Source organism: Dermacentor silvarum, chromosome 11 (genome assembly GCF_013339745.2).
Source record: "Dermacentor silvarum isolate Dsil-2018 chromosome 11, BIME_Dsil_1.4, whole genome shotgun sequence".
NCBI lineage: Eukaryota > Metazoa > Arthropoda > Arachnida > Ixodida > Ixodidae > Dermacentor > Dermacentor silvarum.
Window position 1 is genome coordinate 74,438,104 of NC_051164.1, and position 18,580 is coordinate 74,456,683.

Sequence of the window (18,580 nt, forward strand, 5' to 3'; positions counted from 1 at the left end):
TGTATCCCCATGTTTGCCTCAATCGGAACCGACAGGATGGCGTGTAACGGTAGCACGTGAGCGCCCATACTAGAGGGAAAGCTACCCATACCGCCCATGCATTGAAATGGACAACCGCATGGTTTATTGGCATCTCTTTTGAAACGGGGCGGTGACAGTCACCTAGCCTGCTTGAGTCACTCAGATATGCTATCAATGCTTTTCCTTCTAGCATTCTTGTATACATCTCTTTAATCTTCTTTCTGTATGCGTTGTACCGCTGCCTATGCCTGTAATGGATCCGGTCGTATCAGTCAGACTCTTTGCTTTTTTTCCACCGATACTCTAAACGTCTCTTGCTTATCTCGACTGCTGACTGGTTGGTACTTCCGTCTACTTTAAATCTTTTACCTACTGGTCTCTCTGGGTGAATTCCTTCGCATTCCATTAGGATGTGCTGAGTGGTCTCCGGATTTTTGCTGCAGCAGGCACATACCTCGTCTTGTTGCGAATATTTGCTCCGGTAAGTTCTTGCCCTTAGGCAACCGGCTCGAGCCTCAAATAGCAAGGCTATTCCCTTCGTGTTATCGTACAGATTTGCCCTTGTAATTTCTTTCTTCCCATTCTTGTGGTTCATGGTCTTCTTTGTTTCCATTCTTTGCATCCAATTCACTGTCCCCGTTTCTCCCACTTTCTTTTTGATGAGGCCTGGTTGTCTACTTACACTTTCAATGGCCCTGTACGTGATTGCCAACTTTCTTGACCTCTTCCTCCATTCTGTATCCGCACTTTTCAGGTGCAGATACTTGTGCACTTCAGCCGTCCAATTATTTTGATTCATGTTCATGAGTATTTCTTCAAAACTAATTTTGCTCTGCGCTTCTCTGACTTCAAAAGAGGCGTAACCAATGTCACCCTGCACTAACGGCCTCATTTGTGGTTTTACCGTATACCAAAGCCAACCAGCCTGCCAATCTTTCGTTTCTAAGTCGGAAATCGAAGCGATCCCGAGCGCCCCTCCGTATGGTGGCGCCATCTAGTGCAGACGCCTGCAAACGCATGTTCCCACGGCACTATAAGTTTTACATCAAAATTTTCTAAATAGCCACCCAATTTTTCAGAAAAAATATACGGAATGAACTTTACACGTTGTCCGTGCGTTCGTGCTGCGTGTTAATGTTTGTTTTTGCATAATATTTTGAATATTTCTAGCGTTACAAAAATGAGTCGTAGCAACGTGGCGGCGCCGTCGCGGTTGCCACTTCTTTCGCTCAGCTTTTCCTCTAGCGTTAGTATACTAACTCAATGTCAGTGGCGTAATGTATGCAATGTACAGAGCACTGCACACTTGCTTACAGACCAATCGTCGCTACCGATGGCGGCGTCAACACGCCGTTACGAGACTTCAGCACAGAATGGTGCAAAAGATTGGAACGAAGACAAAATTATCCGCGACTGCAAGGTGCAATAGCACTGAATTTCGAACTAGGAGAAGGCGCCTAGTGCACAGCAGAATTTTGCAATCTGAGAACTGAAATCGTGCGATACAGCTCGCGAATCTGAAGGCTACATGACTGTGCTTACCCGAGTCGGTTGAGTCAGACGGTCAGCTGAGGCTCTCATGCGAAGTTACGGCCCTGAGTCCACATTTTGGCGCCCAACGTGGGGCTTCGTACAGTAGAGTTCGTATAAAATTTGTATAAAGGTATGGACAACAGTGCGTAGGTACCCTAAAGTGCTTCCAAGTCGTGGTTGTACGGTGACGGTTAATTTTACAATACGTCATGCCGTAAACCCTCCAACTCCGTCCAATTACGCGAGCGTTTTCCAAAGTGTTCCCTTGTACCTGCCTCCCGATTTCAAATACACTGAAGTTCGCGGTATAAGGACAAGCCTGTATGACGCTTGACAGAAGTTCAGCTGTCGACAATGTGCGCAGAGATTAGTACAGTGAATGCGAACGCCTGCCTCACCATACGCGTTATCGCGTCGTCAGTGCGCACGTGCAGAACGCTCTGCGAGCAGCGGATTGTATTTACACCTACCGTTAAATGTGTAGTATGCGCTGATTCGCCCCATCTAGTAACGAATTTATTTACCGAGACACTTCTATCTTTCTCCAACGTACCACATACCCGTGTCAACCAAAAGCACCATTCGGAGTGGACGAGTATGCCTAGAGCTTCAGCGAACGCCGAGCCCGATAAATCTATACAGCACCCGTGGGGAACCAAAAAAAAAGTAAGCGTGTTTAAGCGACCTGTTAAAACATGCATGGATTGCATCGACTAGCGCCGGCTCACCTCCGTTCTTTCATCGGTGCTTGTATCCACACCTAAGCGGCACCGACTCTGTTTAAGTTCGTCCTCGCGTTTAATCTTGTTACTTGCTTACATTTGAGAATCGCGTGCTCGAAGTAAGGACCAAAGATTTAAAAAAAAAGGGGGGGGGGAGCAAATAAGAAGCAGGTGAAGAAAATAAAAACTAAAGTGTGCGCTGTGTAGTAGGCAGACGATCGCTTCAAAGCAAAAGTCGGAAGACTGGCGGCTCGCAAGAACAGACGAAAATATCACAGGCACGGCGGTCGTAGCAGAATCGGCTGAACCCCCGAGTTCGACTTGTTTATTCATGTGGCACCCCGGCTTCGCCCGAGAATCTCTTTCCTCCAATTTCGTTTAACACCAAAAAATATCGACAAGAAATTATGAAATAACGGCATTATAGAGAAAACAAAATCGGGAAACGGGGAGCAGCAGCAGCAGCAGACCTGTCGTCTTCAAAAGGAGAAACAGCGCGGAACGAAATCTTCCTTCGGAAAATTATAATACGAAAGGCGGCGCGGACGACCGGTCGGCGTACACATTTGAGCTCGTGACGCGCGCGCTCTGTAAGCCGCGAATGCCGAGAAAGAAGAATAAAATGAACTCGAGGCGCGCGAAGATGTTGAGCACACGGGCTGACTGGCGGGCGGGCGGGCGAAGAGTGGCGGAGAATTGAACAACGCTCCCGTTCTTCCTCGCACGATACGAGATCGCCGTAATCAGATAAGGCCTAGGTCAAAGAGGGAGCGGAGATCGGCGCCCGCGGGGCCCTTTGCGCACGTCACGTTGCGGAAGGGCGTCGAGCGGCTCGCGTTTCAAGACGAGTGCACGCTCGGGCATCGGAGGAAAGCCGGGGTGCGGTTCCAGCAACTGTCAGATGCCGCCATTTTCTCATCTCTGATTGGCTCACACAGGTGCTACGGCCGCCCTGATTGGCTCAAAAAATTGAACAGGCGGAATTGGACCATGTGAAGTGCACGATCGCATAATGCCGACAACCTTGTGCAGTCAGGCGACGCTGGTTCTCGGCCGCCATTGTGAGGGATAAAAGGGCAGGAGCGGGTTCCGGTATCCGGTTACCTACCCCGTCGCGTGCATGTATGTTTCGTGCAGTTTCCGCAGCATTCCTTCGCTGAAATTCGACCTGGCGACCTACAACTGCGGGCCGCCATGCAATCAGTGTGTCTATGTGCAGATTTGCGGTCTTAATGAATACACCACTGCGCAAAATTTAGCACGGCATTCAACGCATCCACTCCACCTGTGAACCCGGCCGCTTCGTGGCTGCACCAACCGGTTGTCCTTATTTCACACTAATGGTAATAGTTAAGTGCAGCAGCCTCGATTCACAAGACCCACAGTATATGTTTAAAGGGACGTATACGGCATTTCTCGCAATAATGAGCTACTGCGGATCCTCGTAATGAGCCGGGTCATTCGCCTAAAGCCATGTAGGCGACAGCAGTCACGTCATGATATGCCGCGACAAGCTGGCCCGATCATGTGGCCGAATACCGTAGCGTTTACGAGGGCACTTCAGCCGTGCTGGATAATGATGGCATGGGATCGCTACATCTGTACACAAGATATCGCATCATGCCACCGCTTCTTGATTTGCTTCCCTCTTCTTGGCGTAGCTTCAGACAGGATGGCGAGCGTTTCGATAGGTGGGCCTATCTTTGTATTCTAAGGAGTGGGATGAGCTCAAATAAAACAAAACTCTAGCTTTGCCACATAGATGCATATGTCTTAAACTTAGCATACTACATGCTACCAACAAGCTACAAAGTAAAAACGTGTTATCGAGATGGCAGACGATAAATAGCGTGCCCATCGATGAATGTCAGCCGCAAGGGCACATTCGGTCTATATGCCACTTTCATTAAAAAGCTGTTTCCATTAAAACAAGTCACCCCGTACATAGTGTCCGCGAAATGCCACTAGGGACAGAAACTGACGAGAACATCAAAATTGGATTTAAACGCCCTTTCTGCGCATGCGTGAGGAGAAGTGGTTGTAAGAGAGAAATGTGGGGAATTTTGGTTCTTGAGATCTGTCTTCGCCTAGGTACTACGGAGGCAGCTCGCAGCACAGAATGCGCGGGCAGCTTGGCGAAGAAGTCGCGCCCGAGATGAGTTTGTTGTATTTTGTTACGACGGTTGCATATTAAGATCTGATAGTCGCAGGTGGATACGATTGGAACTGAGGCGTCTTCGTGGACGACATTGATGGCAAACCATGACGCCGTGCCAACGCATCGTTTATAGGTGTAGTTGAGCATACGGCACCCTTCAGGAGATTCGCGGGAACGGAAACAGTTTATGTATAGAACTGTGTGTACTTTGTATGTGAAAGTAAGAAAACTGAACGTCGTCATGCGATTCAACAGCCGTAGATCATTGGGAGAGCTTTACAGCATTGCAACATAGGCATATCATTAAGCCGTACCCACGTATATAATAACGCTTCGATGAATTGAAACCCATTTAGTACCCTGTATGCTAATGCAGAAAAAAAAATGAACGTCGTCATGCAATTTCTTAGCCGTAGACCCTTATGAAAGCTGTACAGCAACACTGATCGACTACGTGGTACAGATTGTAGTGATTATGAGGCATGTGCGCGCATGTATAATTAAAGAACGCGTACTTAATCCTCGTAACGATCTTGCTTACTGCGCGCGTTAGGTGGGCGAAACAAGGACTCAAATCGCCACAGCCTCGTCCGAAAAAAGCTCCGAAGGCCTGCCAGCACATTTATTTGGCGTCTTTGTGACTTTACTGTGACAGGAGACCTGACGGCAGGTGAGCACGTGTACCCCACTATATCCCGTGACAGTGGCCCCTTTCCACTCTTCGTACTCTCACTGCAATACATTGCGTCTGCTTGACAGCGTAACAATAGTGCATTGCGGAGAAGTTGACTGTAGGACCGGCATTATGCAACTCGATAGAAAACACATACACGTTCAAGAGCTCTTCGTCGGTCTTCACCCCTCTTTATTGAATGAAAATGATAACATACGCCTGTGTCCGTGATTTAAAAGCTTCATCAAAAGGCTGGGCACCCGCGTGCAGTGCGTAACAATAGAAAACTCTACTGATGCAGGTGTCCATGCTCCTGCAAAAACCTGAAATTCAGCGGTGACTCTGCGGAGCTGGATCCGGCCCTATATATGGAAACACAGCCGGCTCATCAGCCATAAAGTCGGAGCTGAAGAGAACTTTTAATTGCTAATATTACACCTCAGTGTTAGTCCAAGGAGACATCAGTTCCAATCGTATCCCCCTGCGAGTATCAGAATTTAATTTGCTACTGTCGCCTTAAAATGCAACACATTCACCTCGGGCTTGACTTCTTCACCGCGCCAGTCGCGGATTCTTTACTGCTAGCTCGGCTAGGGACAAACGGAGCAAACAACGTTCTCCTCCGTAGTACCTGGGCGAAGACAGATCTCAAGGACCAAACGGCCCCACATTTCTCGCTCGCAACCACTGCTTCTAACGCAAGCGCACAGAGAGCGGTTATATCCAATTTGGATGTTCTCGTCAGAAACTGGCCAAGGACTGAGCCTAAAGGACCTAAGTCGTGCACTGGATATACATCGCACAACCTTTGTCAAAAATAGTATGGAAATGTCACATTCGGTTCGCTGTCTTCAAAGCATGCGCACTGCACAAAATCACCAGTCAGGTACTCTACGGAACCAAAAGCAGCAGTCACAGAACCGCCAAGTGGCTCAAGAAACGCCTTTCTTAATTAAAACGTGTTGTCACGGCACAGCGGTTTTTCATTTAATCAGGCTTTTCAAGGGCGTTCCGATGCCAAATGTGTGACTGCCCAGAAGCGACTACAATATACGATATCCACATGAAATATAAGAAATAAGAGGTCACAAATAAGAGGCGCCAGAGGAGGAAGGCGCCGGGAAGCGGAGAAGGGAACCGCACGCCGGGGAAAGTACAGATCGACGAGCGCGCTGAGCGCACGGCAAAGCAACGCCAACTACAGTTAAACCTCGATATAACGAACTTCAATATGACAAAATTCTCGATATAACGAAGTACTGAACTTTTCACGACTTCTTGCACATAGAACACCATGTATCTAGGACATCAATATAACGAAGTGTGTTTATTCGCGATTTCAATAGAACGAAATGTCACTGTCGCCGCGAAGGAATACCGAGACAAAAATTGGCTGTGGTTTAGCTCTGGTTAAACCTAGCCGAGTAGCGATAGCTACAGACCCCCCCGGCTGCGCTTAGGCTTCGATAGTAGTTAGCCAGTTAGCTGTATGCTCTTTAAGATTCCAATTTGCAAGAAATGAGGTGAAAGTAAGCTTTCAGTAGCATTGCATCCAACGTTGTGGTAACTTCCCGTCCGTACAGCATCACTGGCGACTGAAAGGGGGTAAAGTCTCCCTTCAGTGGAGGGGGGGGGGCCCTCAAAGGGCGGCAACCAGCTCCCCTCTTCTATACTCCCGGTTATCACAGCTGCGGAGAGTGGGGTGTGACGTCATACAGAGAGCGCAGCAAGCGCCCAACGGCTGAAGTCCCTATATAGGAAAAATGCCGCCATCCTTTTATCAACGCCGCTTCTCTCTCTCCTGTATCTTCGATTGGACGATGATAGCGCGCTTTCACTTCTTTATATATTTTTTTCGCCTCAGAGCCATGTTGAAAGTCACTCTGCGCAGCCGCAGACGCCGGCGGCGGCTGCGGTGCGCGCCCGGCCTGAAAGCTTCAACGATGACTTTCTAGGGGCGCCACCATCGACTTACTTTCGCAAGCAAAAAGTAAAGAAAGAGAGGGGACGGCAGAGGAAAGAGTAGATGGCGGTACTTTTACTACAGTGGCTAGAATATTCTAGCCACTGTACTTTTACTATATAGGAACTTCACCAACGGCAAGAGCAGTGGCCGCGCGGCGACCGCGACGAGCCGAGTTGCTGAAGAATCTAGGGCCGTGGTGTGACGTCACAGTGCGGCCACGGCTCAAAGAGCGGCGATGGCGAAGAGGCGAAAACCCAGCGTAATGTAGCTTTCGCTACAATAAAGCGGAACTTCCGCGGACGCAGATGGTCAAATGGTTTAACTGGTTTAACTGGAAGCGGCTGCTTGCGTACCCACCTCTCCAATCGCGCGCCGCGCGACCAAGCGCAATTGCCGAAGCGGAGCAGCGTCGTTTTTTGTAAGAAGTCCAAGTGCGATAAGATCTTATCGCGCCCCGCGCGCTGTATGCTTTGGGTGCAGTGAAAGCTTGCGAGGTTGAGCCGAAAGGGATTGCGGCTTGATGAGTGCCGTCTTCACGCGCGAGCGATGGGTAAGAGAGGGGGAGGGGGAAGGGAGCGAGCTCGCGGCAACGCCGGTAACGCAATCAAGCGCCCGCGAGGGGTGAGTGGGGGGCACAGTGTAAGAAATACTTCTTACACCGTGGTGTGGGGCAAGTTTCTGCGGGTCTCCGTCTTCTAGCGTGGCCGCGGCTGCGCATGGCTATCAACGCGGCTGGGCGCATACGCAGCTCGCGCGCCCGGTTTTAGAGGTAATCTTACGCGTGTGTAAAGTGTGAGCCTGCCGAGATGGCATGACATCATATGCGCTGTCTTCCCACGCGTTTAATTACAATGCGGACCATAGAGTAACATAGTAAACGACAATAGCGGACACTCGAGCCGTTTCGCGGCCGAGCTACGGAGATTCGCCGATTCCGCTAGGTGGCCGAGCACATCAAGAAAAATATGGCTGCGGCTGCGGCCGCGGCTAGCAGCTTGACAGGTGGCACGACCCAGCACGTGCGAAGCCGAGTCAGGCCGCGTCGGCCCGTCTTCGGGCTCGAGGCGTCTTCGGGCTCGAGGATCGTTGTTGGGTTCTGCCAGCGGCTGACACTACTGCTCCGTCGCCGTTTCATGGTAAGGCCACAGGAAGGTCACTTTACACGTTGTTAAACACTTATTCGTATTGAGTTGTGTCACCGTTAGCCGCACGAACGAGTGACGGTGGTGGTGTGCATGGCGGCCTTGAAGCCATAAACAGCTGCTGCCCATTTGCAACGTTGAATTTTGGCAGCGATGTGTGGTGATGCGAGGGATAACAGCGACGCGGCAGCGTAAGAGCTGCGAGGCACGTTCGAAACAACGCCGAACTTCGAAAAAAAAAAATGGTTCGTTAAGAAATGCGGCCTATGACCACATGCCGTCCAGCGCAGAGGGCTTTATGTTGATTTATTCAAGAAGGTTGCGCGCAGCGGCTTCTGAAAAAGTATGGTGCGCCAGTTTTGCAAAAGAAATATGGCTATCTCTAAAGCCGTATACACGTTCAATATTTGCATCGCGGCAATAACGCGCGCTCTCTCAACTTCTGTACCCGGCTATGTGTGCTCGAGCGCTGTTAGCTGTTTTGCATTGGGCTGAAGATACGTGCTTTCACGTTTTAATTGTGTATGGAGTCTTTACCGTAGAAAGTTTCTTGTTTCTTAGCATTTGTAACAGCGCTTCCTTGACAGCCATTCTTTTGGGTGACATACTTTAATACCAGAGACAGTCCCTATGTTAGATCAGAAAAATATGCATTACACGAAGGAACGTAGCATCTCTGTTCAAAAGCTTTGGAAGGCTCCGGTATTGCTCACCTCCTGCTTCTGTCATTCTACGTATAGCAGGAATCTCCACTATTCCTTCCGCAAGATACACCCTACAGCCAAAGGACATCATGCATATTGTCACGTGCCATTGTCATTGCATTATGTCAAGGGCAAATTTCCTAGTATCAGAAGACGACTGCAAGGCCTCGAAGACAGCAGGTGAAGACCCCCAACACAGTCGAAGTGCTTAATTGGCTGAGATGGCTGAGCGACTCGCTGGATTACACATGCGAGATGATGATGTTCGTGCGTGCCCAACTGTTGATGTAGCCATTTTATTTTGGCACGCAACCATTCACATAATTTTGCTACCTAAATTCAACCTCCTTCGTAGAAGTACAAGAAAAAGCGTCATTTATTCCTTCTAAAACAATCCCATTTCGAGTAAATTAATTGCTGGCTTCTCTGTGTAGCTTTTTTAAATTATTATTATCTGGATACTTGCAACACGTCTTGTGTGTGTTATTACGGTTGTGTAATGTTTATTGCCATCACGCCATCAATTTACGACTATTCTCCATCACTTGGATTTCGCAGTTCCTTCCCGTTTTCGAGTGTTTGCCACTTTTCTCACAATCTTGCTGCAATAAATTGTTGTCCGCTATTTTCGTGTTCTTGGCTGTCAGCAAGCCGATTGATATTGAAGGATCATGACACATTTATTTACGATACTCCTTTTGGTGTAAGTTACTAGAAGTACAATATCACAAACGACAAAGTTCTACTTCATCATTACCGGTTGGCATGATTGTTGTAAGGCAAAGCTTGAAACATAACGAATATTAATTTAAATAAAGCTAACATAAAGTGAAACCACACATTTGCGCGCTCATCGTCGCAGCATATAAACAGCGGCACAAGCACCTGCATAAAATTACTCGATGTACGCAACGTTACTCTTCACAAAAAAAAAAAAAAAGAAAAGAAAATGAAATAATCGCCTGCGAGATTCGGCGGCGTGCGGCGGCCATCTTGAAGGCTGGTGCGTTTCGCCGATTCCGCTAGGTGCGCTGAGAGCTAAAGTCGGCCGCAGGGGCCTACGGGAGTGTCCACTCTGTACGTTCACTACGTTACTCTATGTGCAGACTGTGTAATCTCGAGTTTTGGAGACGTGTTGAAGCCAGAGGCAGACAAAGCATTCGATACCTACTGGCGGCGCTTTTAATGATACCTTCGTTGCACTGGGCGACACTATCAGCCGCGGGAGCGGTGTGGACGCGAAAGCGTGGCTGGATTCACTTAATTCACACCGCCGATGTGAAGATACCGACAACGCGGCAGGAAGCCGTACCTATCGGCGTCGACTCAAATTCAACAAAATTATTTTTTCTCAAGTTTGCTTTTTTTTCCGATTGCCCGATAATTTGGAAAAAATTTGGCGGCCCCTTCCGTGTAAGAAAAATCGATCGATGGCTCTACTTATTTGCATAAAATATCAAATTTCAATACAACAAAATTTCGATATAAGCGAAGCAAATTGCCGATTTTACCGACTTCGTTATACCGAGGTTTAACTGTAGAGGAAAGTCTATGTGTCGTTGAACGAAGCGGGGAAGGAGAAAGGAGGCCAAGCGTCGCGGAGGAGGAGGGTATAGGCGGAGGCGCGCTGGGTTGACCTCCTCTGGCAGTTGCTACAGGTTCTGGGTGCGCTATGGACGTACTGGGTTCATCTCGTGACAACATCGACCCCGCGCGCCGTATGTTGTATGTGCGAGTGAAAGCGTGCGACGGTGAGCCTACGATGACGCAAGGCACCGGGGGTGGGGGGGAAGGGGAAGGAAGGGGGATCGATCGGATCGTTTTACTCCGGCGGCTGCTGCGTATGGCATGGCCGCGCGAGCCCTATGTTGAAAGCGATCTGCGATGCGGACAGTAGTCGTCTAGGCGCACCGATAGCCGATAGCTTCGTGTGGGCTATAGCACCCATACGGTTGCGCGTCACCAGCGTTCACGAAGTGAAACGGCACTGTAACTTTTTTTTAGTATGCTAATGCCAATAGATTTTCTGCAAACTCATTCGAAACTTTACGGGACGCACCAGGCCAAGGAGAATCCAGTTGGTAATGGCTCTTCCGCATATTATATATACATGCGTTTAGATAGTCACAAGGTAGTCAATAAAAATCTGCACACAAGAAGACAGAAATGTTCATCTTTACAAATGAACACGCAGAATCAAACTGAGACATTCGTACGGGCTTGCTCATCCAATACGAAAGAAGGAATATTGAGCATTCAGCTTAACAAGGACATAAAGAGGCACCCATGAATTATTGATATAAGTTTCACTTTTCAGATGACGCACTCAAGAACACTGACACTCAGGTAGGAAACTCGCAATAACCTTGCAAATCAGCAAGTATACATCAACTGCGCGCAAAGTCATATAACTCTAAGGGTGCCATAAATGTCGTTGATTTCCCGAAAGAACTTATCCAGATGGTAGGTACGACGTCCACTCTCGAAACGAACGTTCTCACAATATTCAGTCCAAGCGACGCAACGAATCTGCAAGGCTTTGACTGCGACCGCTTATCTCAGGAATGCGTACTCACCAACCAACGCCAGGATGACCGTCAGCAGAGGCCCGGCCGGGAAGTTGATCGTCGAGTTGAACTCCAGCATGTGCAGCAGTTCAACTGTAAACGAGAGAAGACAAAACACGCAGGAACTTACAATCACATTTATAATTCATACATCATAAACACACTTTCAACGGCTGATTTTAAGCGCACGGAGTCTTTCGTACATTAGTGTAAGGTTTCAGGCGCACATGTCGAACAAGAAAATCTTCAGCCCTGGTCCAACGCTTTGGCGGGCCCTTGCCGAAACGTCGGCTCCGGGCTAACAATCCTCTTGTTCGGTCACTGTTAACCGCTGCTCGAAGCACCTATCTAGATGCTGCGATGAAAATTCGAAAATTTCTTACAGCGCTTCCAATTCGCCGACTACTTTTAAATTTCTCCCGCTTGTATACAAGACAAACTTTAGTATTACCAAACTATACAAATGGGTTAAAGGACTACAGGAAAGTGATAAAAGAGGGACCATCAAGAGAAGTGTCAGCCAAGAGCCAACGTTTCGACAAGGGGAATCGTCTTTTTGTGGTTGGAGAGGAGCCACCTTGACCGATTGCTATGTAAAGGCTTTCGCCATGTGGCGCAAGGGCTAGGTTTGGCCAAAAAGTCGCCATGACTCATTTATGATTTCAGTAAAGAAACATCGGTGTATAGAGTCTTGCTAAAGCAATGTATAATGTTAATTAAGAAGTCTGGGCTTGATCGACTTCCGAGTGAAAAGGTATAACGCAGCAGTGAAGCCTCAGCACATGACTGCAACTGTGTCTGACCAATGGAGCAGCAGAGTGTGATGCACGTGCCGACGAGTCAGCGGCAACAGGCGTTCAGTGTTTTGGCAGAATGGCACTCGCTGCGTCGGTAGACGCTCGAAGTCAAAACATGTGAGCTGTTGCGAAGTCCGAGGTCCGAGCGCCCAGGAAGGTTTCATGGATGGTGCCGTGCCAGGTACCGGGAGAAGGGAAGTCCAGTGAGATCAGAAAACTGTTTTATATACACTGTGCATGTTGGTATTTTACAAGAAGCGCTCCATGATACTGGAGCCGTCTACATGCTAACATCTTTGCATGTTCTAGCGTTTACATCTCCGAGCGTCTCCACAACACTCAAGTCCCACTGTTTTATCCCCTTCCGTTTCCCTCTTTCACTCGGCGAGGGAATGCACTTTATTTCTTCTTAGCCAATGACAAACTTCGACCAGTTCGCCATATCCCGCCCATGAAGTGTCCCCATCCCGCCGGGCTCAGCCTCCAATGTCGCCTGATCGCCCCCGCATACCAGGTGACACCTTGGGAACCAAACGTTGATGTGGTTCCCACGGGAATGGTCGACGCTGGCCCCTTCTCCGTGATGGTCATTTCGCGGAAGCCACCATTGCCAGGGAGGGCGGTGGCTGTTGTCTCGGAAGGGGGCTCCAGGTTGGCGCGTCACAGTCGGCGCCGGGCCTCGTCGTAGTTCGGGCGGGCGCTGGTGCTTCACGAAACACACCGAGAGCGACGTTGCCGTTTTAGCTACGCACGAGGCCGATGAGCCATTGCAGTCTGGGGACTAATTGCTCATCCATCAGTCCCAGGTGACTGACGGTGACACTTCCCGCACCAGAAACGACAAGCGTGAAGAGCACTTGATATGTTCACGTCTGTCGATGAGGCCTCCTTTGTCCCGAAGAACCGCCAGACACAACAGAGCCACGCCTCTCGCGGCAGGGCAGCGACGCCGCTCGTTGGAGCGTTTCGCGTCGCAGAATCGCAGCAAGCGAAACAGGACTACGCAGCGCAGCCGCCGGAGTAGAACGACCCCCTCCCTCCCCTTCCCCCAGGTACCTTGCGCGCGATGGAAGATGGCCTTCTTTCTGGGGTTTTACGTGCCAAAACCACTCCTGATTATGAGGCACGCTGTAGTGGAGGGCTCCGGATTAATTTTGACCACATCGGGTTCAAAAAGTAAATTAAATTACGGGGTTTTACGTGCCAAAACGACGATCTGATTATGAAGCACGCCGTAGAGGGGGACTCCGGGATAATTTGGACCACCTGGGGTTCTTTAACGTGCACCTAAATCTAAGTACACGGGTGTTTTCGCATTTCACCCCCATCGAAATGCGGCCGCCGGAGCCGGGATTCGATCCCGCGACCTCGTGCTCAGCAGCCCAACACCATAGCCACTGCGCAACCACGGCGGGTCCACCTGGGGTTCTTTAACGTGCACTAACGCAAGCACACGGGCGTTTTTGCATTTCGCCTCCATCGAAATGCGGCCGCCGCGGCCGGGATTCGATCCGCGACCTCGTGCTCAGCAGCACGAGTCGCTTTAGCTAACTGAGCCACCGCGGCGGGTGACGGAAGATGGCCCGCTTCCTCCCCGCTTTCCTCCCTTGCGCGCGCGAGACTGAGCTGCCATCGTCGACTCACCCTCGCACACACAGCGTACGGTGCGCCGCGCCGATGTTATAGCTTTTGGACTTTATACGGAACATCACGGTGACGCCGACGGCGACGGCGGAAACTGCGACTGGAGTGTCCATATTGTCGTCGCACCTAATCTTGATGTCCTCCTGGCACGCGAGGCCTCTGTTCCACACTCCGTGCCACATCTCTGTGCCACACTCCGTCGTAACCCTTGCCGCTAATCGGATGTGCCTCCCTGTTATCAATTTTGGCTTGACGAAGCAAGTGTTACCTGAAGACATAGCGGTGGCCACGCTCCGGTTGCCACAACCCTCCCTGTTCGCACGGCACCGACCAGTGAATATGCACTTGACGCCATCGCCCGCGCTGCCCACGCAAGAGAAATTGTCCGTGACGGCCTTCTGAACTCCCAAGAGAGTCAAGGCATTTGCACGACCAGCGACACCAAGACGTGCACTTCCCGCCTGATTATTTGGTGCTTCTGTGGTCTCCGTAGCGTCAGGTCGGCCTGTCAGAAAAACTGCTGTCTCGCTAGACAGGCCCGTACGGAGTGCTTCGTGCCGTGACTACCGTCACCTACGAAATCGCCCCTGATGCCCCATCGGCTTCACCAGTCCAGTGACATCGTGCACGTTACACGACTGAAGAAGCATCACCCTCCCAGTGATGAATTTTCGACGCTCCGAGACGTCGCTTCTGCCGCCGGGGGATTATGCTACACGCGTGTTGTGTTTGGTCGTTTGAACAAGGCGCGCGGGTGCCATCACTCGAGCAAAGAGGAAGAAGAACGAACTGGGCTCGCGCTGTGAATCCAACCGGTCAGCGCTGCAACCGCTGCTGTAAATATAATCTGTAAATAGTTTTCCGATTAATTGACTCGTCCTGTTCGTAACAATATAATTGCTATCACGATAAAATGGTCCTCTTGTGGCATGGATTGCGGCGTACCTCTCGCCTAGGCGCCAAATTACAAGCCCTGATGGCATATTTTCACCTTCTGCCCCAGTAGTGTTTTGTGCTCGGCAGGGCTCCGTTCTCGGTCCTCTTTTCTTTTAGGGGCGAAGCTCCTTATAGCGGCACCCGTTCCGTCCCCGTCGTAGTAGTAGTAGTAGTAGTGTGTAACCAGTCTGAGAAAAATGAGAAAAAAATTCCGAAGTTGTGTCCGTAGCGCGGAATCGAACCAGGGACCCCTCGCTTCCGAGCGCGCGGCGTTAGCCCACTACGCCACGAAGCGGACATGACAAACGCACCACGATGGCTATAAATACCCAACATTAACGAAAGGCGCGTTTCTAGCGCATTTCTAACGCGTTTGTGCTAGCGCGTTACGGCCCGTGTAAGAAGCTGGTGTAAGACGCTGTGGCGTATGCTTGCTGCCAGCGTTTTGACAGTCGTTGTCTGCAGTCATTCAGTGTTATCTATTCGTGTTTGTTTGTGCGCGCTCACACCACGCTTGTTCATTCAATTAGTAATAGTCGGGCCACATTTTCCAACGCACGCTACACATGCAATGCTGCCCGGATCGGCAGTGCAGCGCTACAGGTGTGTCCCTTCGCACGCGCTGCCCACGGGAAGCGCTTCTCATCAACACCACCGTTTCACACGCGCCTCCTCGTGGCCATCGAGTCTCTCTTCATGTCGGTCTACTTACGCCGCAGCACACCTGCTCACTTAATCAGCTCATGTTTACTACAATTCATATTGCTACCAAAGCCGCTCACCTTACTTCGTATGACATTGCTGTGTTGCTATCGCATTCATTGCTTCGCCCTTAGGGCGAAACTGTGACATTTTTTTATTTCCATTAATGAGACTATTCAGAACACATAGGATAAAACCCGGCTGTTCGCAGACGACTGCGTAATATACCAGGAAATCTCAACCCCTAACGGTCAAGTCTTACTGAGCGAAGCTTTAAGTACAATTGCGAACTAGTGTTGCAGATGACAATAAACAGTAAAAACCGTAGCAATGACCATAACCCGCAAAATATCAACCACATGAATTCCCCTATTGCATTAAGTCCACCTCTAATGTGTACCGCATAGCTATGCGTATTTAGGAGTGATGATAGCCTCCGATTTGCGTTGGAATGAGCACGTAACGTTCGTTGCAAGAAAAGCGTTCGAACAATTGGGATACCTTCGGCGCACGCTGGGTTAATCGACAACTGAAATAACACTTTGGGCGTACACGGCGTTTATTAGGCCAATGCTGGAAGTACGCAGTGGCAGTGTGGGATTCCCTGGACCAAAAGTGAATTAAAGCTATAAGTATCCATAGAAAATCCATTAGGTTCATCTATAACTCCTATAGCTGTAAAATATCCCCATCTAACCTCTTACAAAAAAGAGAACTAGAAGAACTTCAATCGCGGCGATATCATGATAGGGTAAAACTCTTTTATTCGCTTTATCAAAATACGGAAAAAATTAATCAATCCGCATTCACAGCACCTGCCACACGCCGCTTTACTCTGTATCTTCACCCATAAATGGTGACTGAGCTTAAATGCAGAACAAACACGTTCAAGAACTATTTTTTTCCTCGGACGATTACCTATTGGAATGCCTCGTTTGATGATGTGGTCGAACGTCCAAGTCTTGATTCATTTGCTGCAAGCGATTAGAAATGCAGCGCCGTAGGTTTCAAGCACGTTACGTCATCTGCCTGCATGTTGTTGCTTTTTTTTCACTTTTGCGTGTTCGAACAAATGCGCATGCATCATGTACCTTTGCTTTTCTTGTATCCCTTGTTTGCTTTTACATACTATGAATATCATTGCTTCACAGGCTGCTGGCTCATTTGTTCCCCTTTTACGTACTGCAATTATCATCACTTCGCAGGCTGTCCTGTGATTGTTATTCCTACAAAGTTATTTTTCTGCGTTCTGCGTGTACGCATTGACGCATGTATGCCCTCCTCTGACCTTTTTTTTTTTTCTTTCGTTTTGTTTTCGTGTACTGAGCTTGTATCATGTTGTATTCCTGCTCTCACTCCTGCCTAACGCCTCTAAAGTATAGGCCGGTCGTATGTAATAAAAAAAAAATGGCTGAGGTTTAACTCTTGTAAACCTAGTTATCACGAGCGAAAGGTCTGTTTGGCTTGGTTTTGCAAAGACTATACATACACTGTTTCATTAAAGTTATGATTTATTGCAAACCTGATGTTGTGTCTCTCTCTTTTTCGTAAATGGTGACGAACACGGTATTTCCTCGAGATTTCGCAGCCTGCCGTCTAGCTATATCTACTGGATGATTGGATTCAGCCTGTCGCTTGCGCTGAGGGGCACGCACAGACGGCCCAGCCGGCGGGCCATTCATGTCGAGACTCAGCGACCAAGCGCTGGCGAAACAGCAATTAAACCTTCGCCTAGTCACGTGGTACCGCAGCAGGCGAGGATCCGAGCGAGCGCAGCTGCGACGCCTCTCCGCAGCGGATTCGCGTGGCGTGACGTCACACCTGCCACACTTGCGCTCCGGCGGCTCAAGGTCATTTTGACGCGATGAGTGACCTTGCGAGACATGGCGTAGTAAAGCTTTCACTCTAATAAATATAGGACAAGTACGAGACTTACAAGTACGGACAAGTTAGGAAATTTACAGGCGCAAGTTGGAATCAGCTAGTGCAAGACCGGAGTAATTGAAGATCACGAGGAGAGGCCTTCGTCCTGCAGTGGACATTTTATATAGGCTGATGATGATGATGGTGATGACGAGACTAAGTCATCTCACGCGTCGCGTGTAAACGCTCGCATATCGCATCGAGGGAGAGAGGGAAAAGCGAGACGGGCAGCCGGCGTTTGCTCTCCTCCACACGCCGGCGGAAAGGGAATCGCCGGAAACAGCTACCGGCTTGTTTCGGACGAAGGGCGGATGCGGCACTTGTAAACGCCGTGTCGCACAGCGATTACCGTGATGCGCTAGGAAATGTCACGCGCTACTGCCGCATTCATGCGTAAGCGCGTCTCTCGTCGCATGAACAGGAACAACATTTGGCTCAGGCATCATCATCATCAGCCTATATAAGATGTCCACTGCAGCACGAAGGCCTCTCCTCGTGATCTCCAATTACTCCTGTCTTGCGCTAGCTGATTCCAAATTGCGCCTGCAAATTTCCTCACCTGTCGGTACTTGTGAGTAAATTATCCTCCTACTATGCAGAGGACGTATTGCAGCGGACGATCGTCTCATCGATACTATCGCCTTCGCGTGACGTGGGGCTCAACCGATAAGCTCATCCGATTTTGCTCAACCAGCCAATCAGCGCGCGCCTGACGGCGCTACTATCGCCGAAAGTGACCGTCGCAAAACACGTCCTCAGGATTATTTCGTGCTGAAGACAGTTCTGCAGGGCAACCTTTTTAAAATTTTTTTCAATGACCCCGCAGCAGATAAGGCCATTTTTAACAAACAAGCACAGCGTATGGATGGCGCACTGACAATCGTGCCTACGAGGTATTACGCCGCGCTCCTTCATTCTCGAGGCAGCGCGCTCCCGGCCGGAGAGCCACGGTCACACGCACACATTCCTCTGCGCGGTGCGTGTTTCGTCACGCACAGTGACTGATCATCCAATGCGGAAGGTGCAACGCCGCACGAATGGAGGCGGGCCCTATACGCCGCCGTACGTCCTTCGGCCCCGGTATGGGAGAAA

The 18,580-nt window shown here is 49.6% G+C and overlaps 1 protein-coding gene across 5 annotated transcripts in view; it reads right to left on the reverse strand.

The window, feature by feature from the left end:
* LOC119433889 (membralin-like) overlaps positions 1-18,580 on the reverse strand; it is a 273,114-nt gene that overhangs the window by 32,548 nt on the left and 221,986 nt on the right. For all 5 annotated transcript variants that reach the window (XR_007464434.1, XM_049659030.1, XM_049659028.1 and 2 more), the window contains one exon: positions 11,496-11,579. Coding sequence is in view for 4 of the 5 variants with exons in the window: in XM_049659030.1 (XP_049514987.1) it covers positions 11,496-11,579 (84 nt within the window). In the remaining variant the exon portion in view is untranslated. The remainder of the gene's footprint in view (positions 1-11,495; positions 11,580-18,580) is intronic.